The sequence below is a fragment of the Lotus japonicus genome, chromosome 4, assembly GCF_012489685.1.
Source record: "Lotus japonicus ecotype B-129 chromosome 4, LjGifu_v1.2".
NCBI lineage: Eukaryota > Viridiplantae > Streptophyta > Magnoliopsida > Fabales > Fabaceae > Lotus > Lotus japonicus.
Genome location: NC_080044.1, coordinates 78,925,814 through 78,939,296, shown reverse-complemented (window position 1 = coordinate 78,939,296; position 13,483 = coordinate 78,925,814). Strand labels below are relative to the sequence as shown.

General features: G+C 33.7%; 2 protein-coding genes across 2 annotated transcripts; both read right to left on the bottom strand.

Annotated features, from left to right (window-relative positions):
• Positions 1 to 4,004: 4,004 nt before the first annotated feature.
• Positions 4,005 to 4,430, bottom strand: LOC130713422 (self-incompatibility protein S1-like). The gene has a single exon (XM_057563189.1). The coding sequence runs from the start codon at positions 4,428 to 4,430 to the stop codon at positions 4,005 to 4,007; it is 426 nt and encodes a 141-aa protein (XP_057419172.1).
• A 2,707-nt stretch (positions 4,431 to 7,137) lies between these two features.
• LOC130713421 (S-protein homolog 5-like) lies at positions 7,138 to 7,563 on the bottom strand. Its single transcript, XM_057563188.1, has one exon. The coding sequence runs from the start codon at positions 7,561 to 7,563 to the stop codon at positions 7,138 to 7,140; it is 426 nt and encodes a 141-aa protein (XP_057419171.1).
• Positions 7,564 to 13,483: the final 5,920 nt, after the last annotated feature.

Here is a 13,483-nt window from a genome sequence, read left to right as displayed (position 1 = left end):
TTTGTGCTCTTTAAATATCTACATCTTTATTATGATTGTTCTTACATTCTTAGCATTTTAAATATTTTATAATTTAAAATATTAATCGATGTATCAAATATAATAGACAAATTTGCCGTGCAACGTGCGGGTAAAAAAAACACTAGTTTAACATTGATTAAACCAATATTAATGTACAACGTGAGCGAGGTTGATTCTACTAATTTTATCTTTCTAATTATCTCCTTTCTCTCCTTTTCGACAGCCATTGTTCTAAACAAATCAAAACATGAAAAATACGGTCAAAATGTGTGGAATATTCTCTGCCAAATTATATAAAACAGAATCATATATATTAAGGAAGGAAGTGATTCTTAATTTATTTTATATATTTAACTTTACAAGGCGAAAATTAACTTCAAACTTTTGGGCAAGGCATTACCATGCGTATCTTTTCTCCCATTTCACTTCGTACTCATGGTAAAAATAAAGTCCATCTGATCTAATATGTCGAAGACACTTCTGTGCGCACAGGGGCTTATCATCCCTAGCCCGATAAATCAATACGGCCTTTTCTATGTTGTTCCATTTCAGAGTGCAATTAAACTTAGTAGTCTCCCAAAAGTTAACTTTGAAGGACCAAGAAAAATTTTGTCCGTCGCCTAAGTTATGTTGGCCAACATCATCTTCTGATGACCAACAATGGGCATTAACAAATTGACCAAGATGATTTTCAACCGTCACGGTTGTCGGAGGGGTTAAAATTGTCCCGTCACCACCACCTTGTTGAGTCTGCACGGGAATTATAAACATATTTACTGCTGCAAACATAGCAACTGTAACTAAGGCCTTCAACATGTTTGAGTTAAGAAACCAAGCTCTCCTATCTCCTCTTTTCACAACCCACATTCTATGAAACCTTGCAATTTATATAAAAGTCACGGCCAAAAAAAGTATACCATCATTCTTACCCTGAATTTAATTTTGTGATATCACTTCCTAAAAAACTTACCCATATTTGGCAGCTTTGCAATTTACCAAAGGAATGGTCAAAAAGTTTCATATTGATTGTTGTTTTGTTTAAGTTTAATATTTTCTTGTAAAATAAGGTAAAAGAATGTGACTTTGACTTAATTAAATTAATGAATAATGATGACATATGAAATCTTCAATATTTAAATGCCATTTATATAATATTTTTTATATTCTACTTGAGAGTTGAGACTTGTTTTTTCCAATACATAATTATCTTCCATTCAAATCAATCTAGGTCGATACAGAATGGAAGATTAAACAAAATCTGTTACTAACAGCGACGGATAGAGAGACAAATTTACAGTTTTGCAAACTAAATGTACTTTAAAAATTAGACACGGAAAATTAACCTCGCTAAAAGTCTGTCCTCTCTGGTTTTCATCTTTAGCTAGGAATTTGGCGATGGATTTTTTCCCTCGCTTATTTTTCATCACAAAATCCGCCGCTAACATAGAATGTGAAAGGATTTAGCGAGGGAATCGTTCCGTCACAAACTTGGGGAGGGATTTACCAAGGGCATATTACCGTTGCTAGCGCTTTTGTATTTGTTATCCTGTGTAATTTTGCTGGTCTTTCACTGTTTTTTCTTTGTATTTTCAAAAAAATAATACATCATTGTTATTAATAAAAAGTCATTTTTCCATTTCTCTCTTTATTATCTTAAGGTTTGTTTAGCTAAAAGGCGGGTGACAACCATTAGTCTAAACAAATCAAAATATGAGGAATGTTTATATAAAACATTACAAGTATCATATATACCAAGGGAGCAAGCGGTTCTTGGTTTATTTTATATTAATGATTTCACTTAACTTCAGATGGCGAAAATTGACTAGGGCTTTTTAGGCAATGCATTACCATGCATGGGTATTTTCTCTCCCATGACGAAGTGTACTGATGATAAAAATAGAGTCCATCTGGTTTGATATCTCGAACTCGAAGGCACTGCGTTGCGCACTCATGCTTATCCCTTTTAGCTTGGTAAATTGGTATGGTCTTTTCATTGCCATTCCATCTTAGAGTGCAGGCAAACTTAGTTGTACCCCAAAAATTAACTTTGAAGGTCCAAGAGATTTTTTGTCCATCGGCTAAATTGTGTTCGCCAATATCATCATCCGATGACCAACAATGTACAACAACATAATGACCACTGTAATTTTCAACGCTCACGGTTGTCTTAGGACGCCCCACGTCACCACCACCTTGTTGAGCATGCACTGCATGGACTATGAACATGTTTGCTGCTGCAACAATCACCAATATAGTAGCCAATGTAATTAAGGCCTTCAACATGTTTGTGAGTTAAAAATCAAGATCTGCTATTTCCTATTTTCACCAGCCACTTAATTTCCATGAAAGCAATTTATATAGAAGCGACCGCCAAAAAGTATACCAACATTCTTATCCTGAATTTAATTTTATGATATCACTTCGTACAAAACTTGCCCATCTTTGGCAGCTTTACAATAATTTGCCAAAGAAATGTCAAACAGTTTTCTACATGGCAGTTACTTTGAAATTTTGATTGTTGTTTTGTTTAATAATATTTTATTGTAAAATAAGGTAAAGAAAGTGACTTTGACTTACTTTATTGAATCATGATGACGCACATGAAATCTTCAATATTTTAAAGTCATTTAAGATACTGTTTAATATTCTACTTGAGAGTTGAAAACTTGAAACCTTAGTTCTCCTTGGGAAAAAATAATTTTTTGTGGGGGTAATATATAAGCATTTTCCATTGAACTCAATCTTGATAGAGCCAGAAATCAACATTCTATTATATTAGAGTATTCTTCTTAAAGAATTGATTGGATTGATATTTACTCTATCATGAAGTTATCTCTAATACTATTTGGTTTCTTTATGAGAGTGAGAAATCAACATTAAATTTAATGATAGTGCTTCGTTGGTATAATCTTTTTTAAAATGATGAATTATCAAATTAAGAAAAATTATTTTTAATTTAATTAAAATAAAATGAACATTAATACATTATAAAAGTGATATTCAGTTGTTTTACATCTGTGTAAAAATATTTTACACTAAGAGTGCACAATCATTAAACTCATCAACAACATTACCTATCCTTGACAATACTATAAACCAAAAGCTAAAAGGAAGAAAGTAATTGTAACAAGTGTCAAGACCTCATTCAATAGCTTCTTTCACATTATTCTTTTTAATATCTTTTAATTCAAAATAAATCAAATCATTGATTTTTGGTGAGTTTTTTTTTTATTTTGTCAATTATTTTGAAAGTGTGGAGAACTTGTTATGCGGAGGTTTATTTATAGGGATACGACGAACTTATCTGTTGGTAAAGTCATCGATTATTGTCAAATCATTGTTGGCGACAATACAAAAAGGAAAATAGAAATAGGAAGAAAGAAAGAAAAACAAAGAGAGCAATAAAAGTAAAGCCTTTGTTTATGATTCATTGTTGGGTTTATTTATAATCTATATTAGTGATATACTTGAAATGCATATTTTTTTTCCTCTCTAGGACTTTTTCTATTGGTATTTTTCTAGTGAAATTTTAATGAGGCACACTTTTTAGTAGGACTTTCTTAGAAGGGTGCTATGTTTGTAATTTTTGGACTACATTGCTCTCTCTTCCTCATGAGAGGTTTGTTCTCATGAGTATTCCTTTATCAATAAATCATTTATCTTTCGGAAAAAAAAACCAGTACTAATGTACAACGTCGTCAGCTAGGTTGATTCTGCTTTTATGTTTTTATTACTCTCTCTTTTTAATCTTGAGGTTTGTTTAGCTAAGAGGTGAGTGATAATTATTATTCTAAAAACAATTCAAATATGACAAATACGATCAAAATATGAGGAGTTCTATTTCACTGCCAAAATATATAAACCATTACAAATATCATAAATATATAAACCATTACAAATATCATATAATGAGGGAGTGAGTGATTCTTAGTTCACTTCACAAGACTAAAAATGACTTATAGTTATAACTTTTAGGCAAGACATTACCATCCGTATCTTTTCTCCCAAGACGCTTCGTACTGATGGTAAAAATATAGTCCATCTGGTCTTATATCTCGAAGGCACTGTGATGCACACCGGCTCTTATCCATTTTAGCCAGATAAATTGTTACAAATTTTTCGATGTTGTTCCATTTCAGAGTGCAAACAAACTTAGTAGTACCAAAATAGTTAACTTTGAAGGTCCATGAAAACTTTTGTCCATCGCCTAAGTTATGTTCGCCAATATCATCTTCTGATGACCAGCAATGTGCAGAAACAGAATGACCGCTGTAATTTTCAACGGTCACGGTTGTCTTAGGGCCAGCCAAGTCACCACCACCTTGTCGAGCATGCACAGGGACTGTGAACATGCTTGTTGCTGCAACAATCACCAATATAGTAGCAAATGTAACTAAGGCCTTCAACATGTTGGTGAGTTAAAAAAACCAAGATCTGCTATTTCCTGTTTTAACCACCCACTTTCCATGAAAGCAATTTATATAGAAGCCACCGCCAAAAAAGGGTGCATGCTCTGGTGCCCATAGTTATAAATGAGTGTATGTACAAGAGTGATGTGTACCACTAATATTAAGACATCTAATTTGATTTTACTTTGTTCTAATATATCCTTATTCTTTCATTAATCACGAAATAACCTCAATTTTATTTAGTTAACTCAATAATGACCTCCCTTTTTTTTTTCCAGTCATCAGATTGAAGTGTTCTTCTTCATCTTCATATTTGTTCCTCATGTTTTTTTTTGAACGTGTTCCTCATGTTATTCAAACACTAATTACCAGAGCCCAACGGCCAACACACTCAATCTAACGCAAAAAAGGGTCTTGCCCCTTATGAACAGTACGTGAGGATTTCAAACTTTGTGAAATCCCTAAATGTCTGCCCGGTGTTCTCAGCCATGGATCTCAAAGCTCGGTGGTAGATCTGGGGTTTCAAATTGAGGTACGCGGTGAGCACAAACGGATGAACTCAGGGGTGTGTGAAATCTATCATGGAACTTGCATCGTTCCCCTTTTGCTATCAACTCCACATGCCCTGTTCTTCTTAAGACGAACACAGATCTGTCCTAGAGTCTCTTTTCCGGTGAGACGAACACAGATCTGGCGATAACATCGCAATAGGTGGGTTCAACGAACACAGATATGTTCCTCTTACCCTTCTCTGTCGCCGGATCTTATGTTGTTTTCCCCCAATTTGGGTTAATTAGGGTTTCCAAGCTCCTCATTCATTCAAATTAAGAAAATAGGATTTTAGATTGTTTTACTTCAAAGCTCTTCTCCTTAAATGTGATTCGGATTCCAGATTATACAGACTTGCAGGTGCTTATCAAAAAAATATATAAACTTGCAAGTGTGAAGAGAGGTGAAGAAACTGGTGGGTTGGTCATGGGCTAACTAATAGTAATAATAATTTTCTGGGGTTGCTTTATAATTACAACAAGTTTATAACTTTAATTATTGAACAAAAAATATTTCCAGGTGTAAATATGCTACTGGTACATGTCATTCATGTATCATGCCCATAAAAAAATTCCTGTACCAGAGAAAACCCCCCAAAAAAGTATACCAACATTCTTATCCTGAATTTAATTTTATGATATCACTTCCTACAAAACTTGCCCATCTTTGGCAGCTTTACAATTTAATTTACCAAAGAAATGTCAAAAAGTTTTCTACATGACAGTTACTTTGAAATTTTGATTGTTGTTTTGTTTAATAATATTTTATTGTAAAATAAGGTAAAGAAAGTGACTTTGACTTACTTTATTGAATCATGATGACGTACATGATGAAATCTTCAATATTTTAATGTCATTTAAGATCCTGTTTTATATTCTACTTGAGAGTTGAACCTTAGTTCTCCTTGCGAAAAAATAATTTTAATATATACGTTTTTTCCAGTGAATTCAATCTTGATAGAGCCAGAAATCAACATTCTATTATATTAGAGTATTCTTCTTAAAGAATTGACTGGATTGATATTTACTCTATCATGAAATTATCTCTAATATTCTTGAGTGAGAAATCAATATTAAATTTAATGGTAGTGCTTTGTTAGTGTAATTTTTTTACATAAACGTTCAATGATGGATCACCAAATCACAAAACGTACTTTTAATTCAATTAAAATAAAATGAACGTTAGTACATTTAAAAACGTGATATTCAGTTGTTTGACATCTGTGTAGAAATATTTTAGTATTTTACCCTAGGAGTGATAATCATTAAGCTCATTAACATTACCTATTCTTTACAATATTATAAACCAAAAGCTAAAAGGAAGAAATTGTAATAAGTGATCACCACCTCATTCAATAGCTTCTTTCACATTATTATTTTTTATATTTTTAATTCAAAATAAATCAAATCATTACTTTTGGTGAGTTTTTTTTTTTTTGTCAATTATTTTGAAAGTGTGGAGAACTTGTTACGCGAAGGTTTATTACTTTATTTATAGGGATACGATGACCTTACCGTCGGTAAAGTCATCGATTACTGTGAAATTATTGTTGACGACAATACAAAAAGGAAAATAGAAATAAGAAGAAAGAAAAACAAAGAGAGCAGTGAAAGTAAAGCCTTCGTTTATGATTCATTGTTGGGTTTATAATCTATATTTTATTGATATACTCGAAAGTGCATATTCTTTTTCCTTTCTAGGTTTTTTCCATTGAATTTTTCTAGTGAAATTTTAATGAGGTACACTTTTTAGTAGGGCTTTCTTAGAGGGAGTGCTATGTTTGTAATTTTTGGGCTACACTGCTCTCTCTCTTTCTCATGAGAGGTTTATTCTCATGAGTATTCTTTTATCAACAAATCATTTATCTTTCGGGAAAAAAAAAAAACCCCAGTACTAATGTACAGCGCCAGCTAGGTTGATTCTGCTTTTATGTTTTTATTACTCTCTTTTTAATGTTGATCGGTTTGTTTGGCTAAGAGGTGAGTGATAATTATTATTCTAAAAACAAATCAAATATGACAAATACGATCAAAATATGTGGAGTTCTATTTCACTGCCAAAATATATAAACCATTACAAATATCATATAATGAGGGAGTGAGTGATTCTTAGTTCACTTCACAAGACTAAAAATGACTTATAGTTTTTAGGCAAGGCATTACCATCCGATTCTTTTCTCCCAAGACACATCGTACTGATGGTAAAAATAGAGTCCATCTGGTCTAATATCTCGGAGGCACTGCGTTGCACACAGGCTCTTATCCTTTTTAGCATGATAAATTGTTACAGTTTTTTCCATGTTGTTCCATTTCAGAGTGCAAACAAACTTTGTAGTACCAAAAATGTTAACTTTGAAGGACCACGAAAACTTTTGTCCATCGCCTAAGTTATGTTCGCCAACATCATCTTCCGATGACCAGCAATGTACAGAAACAGAATGACCAATGTAATTTTCAACACTCACTGTTGTCCTAGGGCCCCCCAAGTCACCACCACCTTGTTGAGCATGCACAGAGACTATGAACATGTTTGTTGCTGCAAAAATCGCCAATATAGCAACAACTGTAACTAAGGCCTTCAACATATTTGTTAGTTAAGAAATTAAACCAAGCTATTGTCTCTTATTTTCACCACCGTAACCACGTTGCATGAAACCCCAGTGTAATTTGCAATTTATATAGAAGCCATCTTTGGCAGCTTTAGAAATTAGCAAAGTAATAGTCAAAAAGTAATTGGATTTGACTGTTGTTTTGTTTAATATTTTATTGTAAAGAAAAGTGACTTTGACTTACTTTATTGGATAATGACCACCATGCAGTTAACCACATCCATGAAATCTTTAACGGTTGAATAAGAAATTTATATATATGAGATTAATTTCTATGCACCGACGGTGTAAAAAGTTTTACACCATCATTCAATCACAACCTTCCATTTCCTATTTTTAGATATTCTTAAATTCAAAATTAATTTTAAGCTAACAAAATGGAGGGATATGATTGAATGATGGTGTAAAACTTATTTACACCGTCGGTGCATAGAAATTAATCTATATATATATATATAAATAATTAATATTTTAATGTCATTTAAGATATAAATATTGTCTTTTTAAATTCTTTGAGACATTAGCTCTTCTTGCTAAAAATTTGTTGTTTAAATGATTTATGAGGATTACTTAGCTTACCTCATTTTAATGGATCAATTAGACTATTTATAAATAATTAATAAATAGAATATGAAAGTTTTAACTTATTTATCTTAAAGTTATTGATCCACCTAGAACAATGAGTGATTTAACCGAAACTTTACCTAGAAAAGAATTGTGTAATTAATATACGTATATTCCATTGAAGTCAATCTTAGTTGAGTCAGAAATCAACATTTTATATTAGAGAGTGAGTTATTAGGGGTGCACATGAGTACATTGTTCCAGCAAGTAGCTCCTAGTACCCAAAATCTCCCAAACAAAGAGTCCCGTCCAGGAGAAATTTATTATACACCTCTAAAAATTTGTGCATGGTTGCATATCTGCTTTTTGACCTGCAATAGAAGGTTTAGTAGGTAATTTGTATTTTTTTAAAATAAAAATATTTAATATATCATGATAGAATTAGGGAAATAGTTATTAAATGATAATAGTTAATGTTCATCATCATCTTCAGCCAAATTCCTCTGTTCCTCCTTCTCCACCCCTCCCACCCAGCCACCGTCCATCACCATCACCAGTATGCATGTGTTCTAGATTCAGCAGAAGAAAGAAGATGGAGGCGCAGCGACCACAGCGAAACCGCCGCCCCACCACCGCACGCGGTCATGGAGATGCGCTGGACCACCACGAAATCAGCCAATATTCATGCTAGAAACTCCAACCTCCATTCGACCTCCCAACACAAAATCCACCAGAACCACCAATAATCCACCAGAACCACCATATCTGAGGAGCTCCCAACGCAGTGGAGAGGGGTGCGGGAAGAGGAGAAATCGCGCTGGCGGCGGCTGAAGAAGCGTTTTCGAGAAGCCGATACAGAGAGAGAAAGAGAGTTGGAAACGAGGTCGTTTGATTCCGATAAACCCAGTCCAACAATCTTCACCTCCACATAACCCCAGATGCAGATCCAGATCCAGAAAGCTGTAAACTTTAGGGTTGCGATTTGGGTTTCTAGTAGTCCAAGGGAGGAAAGGATGGGAAGGGAAGTTCAGATCTTTCTCCTTCTGATTTCCATTCCATGGCGTGAGAGAAAGAAGAAATTGATGCTGGCCGGAGGTTTTAAAAAGAAGAAATCCTATAATCTAGTAGTTGTTTCTTCTCTTTACATAAATTAGGGTTTCTTTTTTCTTCTTTCTTCTGGGTTGGATTGATGCTGGCCGGAGGTTTGCAGAGAGTTGCAAAGGTTAAGAACATTTTGGTGATGGTGGAGTTTTTTCCAAACCCAGAAGAAAGATCCAAGCTTTTCTCAACCCCTGAAACAAAATATCCAAAGTTTTTATGTTTGCAGTAGATGAAGAAGAGAGGAAAGAGATTATTGGTTGGAGGTGGAGGAAATTTTTTATGTCATGGAGGTTTCAGAGAGATGGTGGCTGGGTCAAAATTTCAGAATTTTTTAAGAAAAAAATAATGAAAGATGAAAAGATTAAGGATTAATTTTATGATTAAAATATTTTTTCAGTTTTTATTTTTTATTTTTTAAAAATACTTAAAAACACAAAAAACCTGATGTACCATGTCAAAAGCCAAATATGTAACTCTACACAACTTTTTACATGACCATAATAAATTTTTCCCGGTCCAAGTCCTAAATCCCCAGTCCCACAACCCATTTGAAAACTGGCCCACCTCACTAACTTTTGCATTTTTATTAGTGGCAAGAGCAGATACTCTAGGAAATTTGGCAAATAAAGGGGTCAGCTCCACCCACGGGTCCTGCCATAATCAGATGAAATATCCTTGACCAACAGAGCATAGACAACTTTCGTTGAATCAGATAAAATATAGAATCAGCCATTGTAGTTCAGGAGTTATCAAGTCATTAGAATTTGTGATTGTGAGTTCTTGGTCGTGTCATGTAAGTAATTACCATGTAGATATTTGGTGTGCAAGGTTGGCTTTAATCACTTATCATTTGGGTTTTACAAAAAGAAACATTCGTTGAACGCTTTTGCAATAACAGTGTCCCCCAAAGGGTAGCTCGTTTGGTGAGCTAAGGTCACTTGGTGAGTTAAGGGAATGAAGGAATTGTAGGGTGAAGGGTCAGAGTTCAAATTTTGACGAATGAACTAATTTACTAACAATTAACAACTAACATTAGCTTATTAAAAAAAAACCACCTTGAATACGTCACGAAGGAGAGCGGAACAATGGTTAATATTCTGATCATTCCATTCATAGCTAGCCATGTTACCCTTCTCCAAAAAGCCTTCTTTTCTTCCAACTCAGAAATCCATTACCTAGGCCTCCTACTTGGGAACTTTTACAAATCTGTTCCTATGCAATCCATGAAACCCGGTGACCTCCATCCACCCGACTCCACAAGAAAGCCCTTATTAACTTCCCCATTTCCCCTATAACATCGACTGGGGCAAGGAACAGCGACATAATATTATTTGAAAGAAGTACTCTTAAATTTATTGATTCATTGGAAAAAAACTCAAATAATTAAATTAAATTAAATTAAATAATGATAAATAATTATTACTTTTGTCTTCATATCATGCCTATCTAACCTACTTTTACTTTTGAAGACATTGTAAAAAATGTATTATGATAAAAAAAAATTATATCTTCATGTTTCATTTGATTTGATGAAAATATTATAAGTTTTATAGATTTTAAATATTTTGTATACAGTTGTTGGTTAAAAATTAAATATTGTTGCAATGAATCTTATCTTTTATCTTATACTATATATTATTTTTTAAACTAAAAAATAGTATCTCCTATAGGTGTCACCCCCTCATGATTTACGTTTCTTGACTTTTTCTCTCTCTCACACTATTCTTAATTAGTAGGTAGATGATATCATATTTCACTAGTGTTTTTTTACCCGTGCGTTGCACGGGAAATATGTTTGTCGTATTTGATACGTCAGTCAATATGTTGTTTTTTAAAATATATTAAACAACAAATGAAATATAAGAATCTGAAATGCGTAGCAAATTCAACAAAAGGACTTGTCTTCTAAGGCTGATCCAGATCAACAGGAACTGGTTTGACATTCGTTGTGAACATGAAGACAATAGAACAAATCATAGATATAAGGAATTACCAATTTATTAAATAACAGATGAAATAGAAGAGTCTCAGCTGCTAAGCAAAGTGGTCAAAAAGTCTTAAATTGAAACCCTTGTTTACGAAATATCAAATACTGCAAAACATATAAGGGGATGATTTAATAGTGGTTAATAATCAGTAGTTGAGTTAATCTGCAGTGAACGCGATTATGCGCGTTAGTTTCCACTCATATGTTGTCAAAAATTTCTTGGTAGACAACAGATGAAATAGAAGAGTCTGAAATGCTGAGCAAAGTGGACCAAAATACTTCTCTATTAAGCCTGATTTACCCGTAAGTAACCAAAATGCACAAATCATAGATATAAAGAATTACCAACATGTTAAACAGCAGGTGAAATAGAAGAGTCTGAAATGCTAAGCAAAGTGATCTAAAAGTCTTAAATTGAAACCCTTGTTTGAAATTCGTGCGATTGTTTAACTAATAAAAAGATTGGTTAACGAAATCTCAAATACTGCAAAACATATAAGGGGATGGTTTAATGTTGGCTAATAAACAATAGCTGAATTAATCTACAGTGAGCGCGATTATGCGTGTTCGTTTCAACTCCTATGTTCTAAAAAACTTCTTGGTAGACAACATTGCGCGTGGAGTTTGAAGCTACCCCTTGCTCATCCACAATGAGCACCTTCAGTCCTTTTATATAGATTTGACCCTTGATAGAGTGACATACAGCTGTCCATGAGTGAACACATGCCTCAAAAGGTACAAACCCACATGTGAAAGGGACTGACCCTGACTCTTGTTTATAGTCATTGCGAACCATAAAGTCACAGGGAATTGCCTTGGAGATAATTTGAAGGGAAGACCAGAGTCAGAAGGTGTTAAGGTTATCCTTGGAATGTACTCTGTTTTGCCCAACTTGATTCCTGACAAAACAGTTGCAACAATTATATATTGAGTAAGATGAGTACCTCTCAATCGGGTTTCATTGCACAAACCAACTGCTTGGTCTATGTTTCGAAGAAGCATAATCAGAATTCCAACTTTCAATGTTAGTCTGTGGTTTGGAATTCCTGAGCACTGAACGTCGTTTAAAAACTCAGAGGTGAACCATTCTATGTCGACTTCAGAATCTTCATCTGATCTACATGGGGCTCGAGACCAGGAAGCTTTGACAGCATGTAGGTTTTGACTTGCTCGACACTCTTGAGGGTCGGGGCGAGAATCGCTCTTTCTTGGAAGTATGAATCATGTTCCAAGTTCGCCACTAAGTTCGGATAAGCAAAATTAACCAATTCAAGAAGAGGATCAGAACCTTGTCCAATCAATAAATCTGACAGAATCTCAATTGTGGTTTCAGCCTCGTCGATGGTTTTAACTGTTCTGTCGCCCTTAAGAATCCACTCTGCAAACTCTCTTATATCTGCAGCAGACGCAAATCAAATATATGAAGGAGTTTTCTTATAGATGAAGGAGTTTTCTTATCCCTCAACAAACCCAGAAATCTCAATAACAGGAAACTCAAGTGAGAAACATAGAGTACATAAATCAAATAAAAATTTAAATTTCACATAAAATTAAATAAAATAGGTTCACATAAAGGAGACTCACGTGATTAATACAATATCTCCAGTTTCAAAAGTCGAACCTCTTCAAAAATCCATCAATACTACTCGTCATGGGTACGATTTAGCTTAGTTGTAGAATCAGACATTCAAATAGTATAAGTTTTATTAGGGCTTGAAATATTGATCAAATGAAAGTTTCAATACATAAATTATTGACTCAACATTTAATAGAAACATAAAATTAACACACAAAAAAGGAACCATAATTTGTGCTATCACGTTCAAATAGTATAACCATAATTCATCATAGAAGCATGGAGAACCTTGGGCGACTTGAGACCTACAAAAGAGAAAACAAAAGAGCATATAAGAATCAGATTTGGAGAATAAAATAGACTTGGATGGATGAAAATCATTCTAACAAATATATCGAAAGCGGATGAGGAAAATAATCTAATTACTCAACAACATTTATGTCAAACACTTACACAATTATCAACTTATACAATTATCAGCACCACATGAAGCAAGTTGCATACTCGAGCGATCTTCCTCATTTTTCCTCCATGCCAACCGGTTCACAGCAGATGCATATAGGGGAGGAGATGGCTGATGTAGTATTAGTAAGGAGTAATCTAGGTAAATCTTAGATAATTAAGACAAATATTTTAAAATTTTATGAAAAAGTTTCTCAAATTTAAAA

What these genes read in the sequence shown, in the direction of transcription:
- LOC130713422 (XM_057563189.1), bottom strand. Translation starts at nt 4,430, where the DNA reads ATGTTGAAGGCCTTAGTTACATTTGCTACTATATTGGTGATTGTTGCA.
- LOC130713421 (XM_057563188.1), bottom strand. Translation starts at nt 7,563, where the DNA reads ATGTTGAAGGCCTTAGTTACAGTTGTTGCTATATTGGCGATTTTTGCA.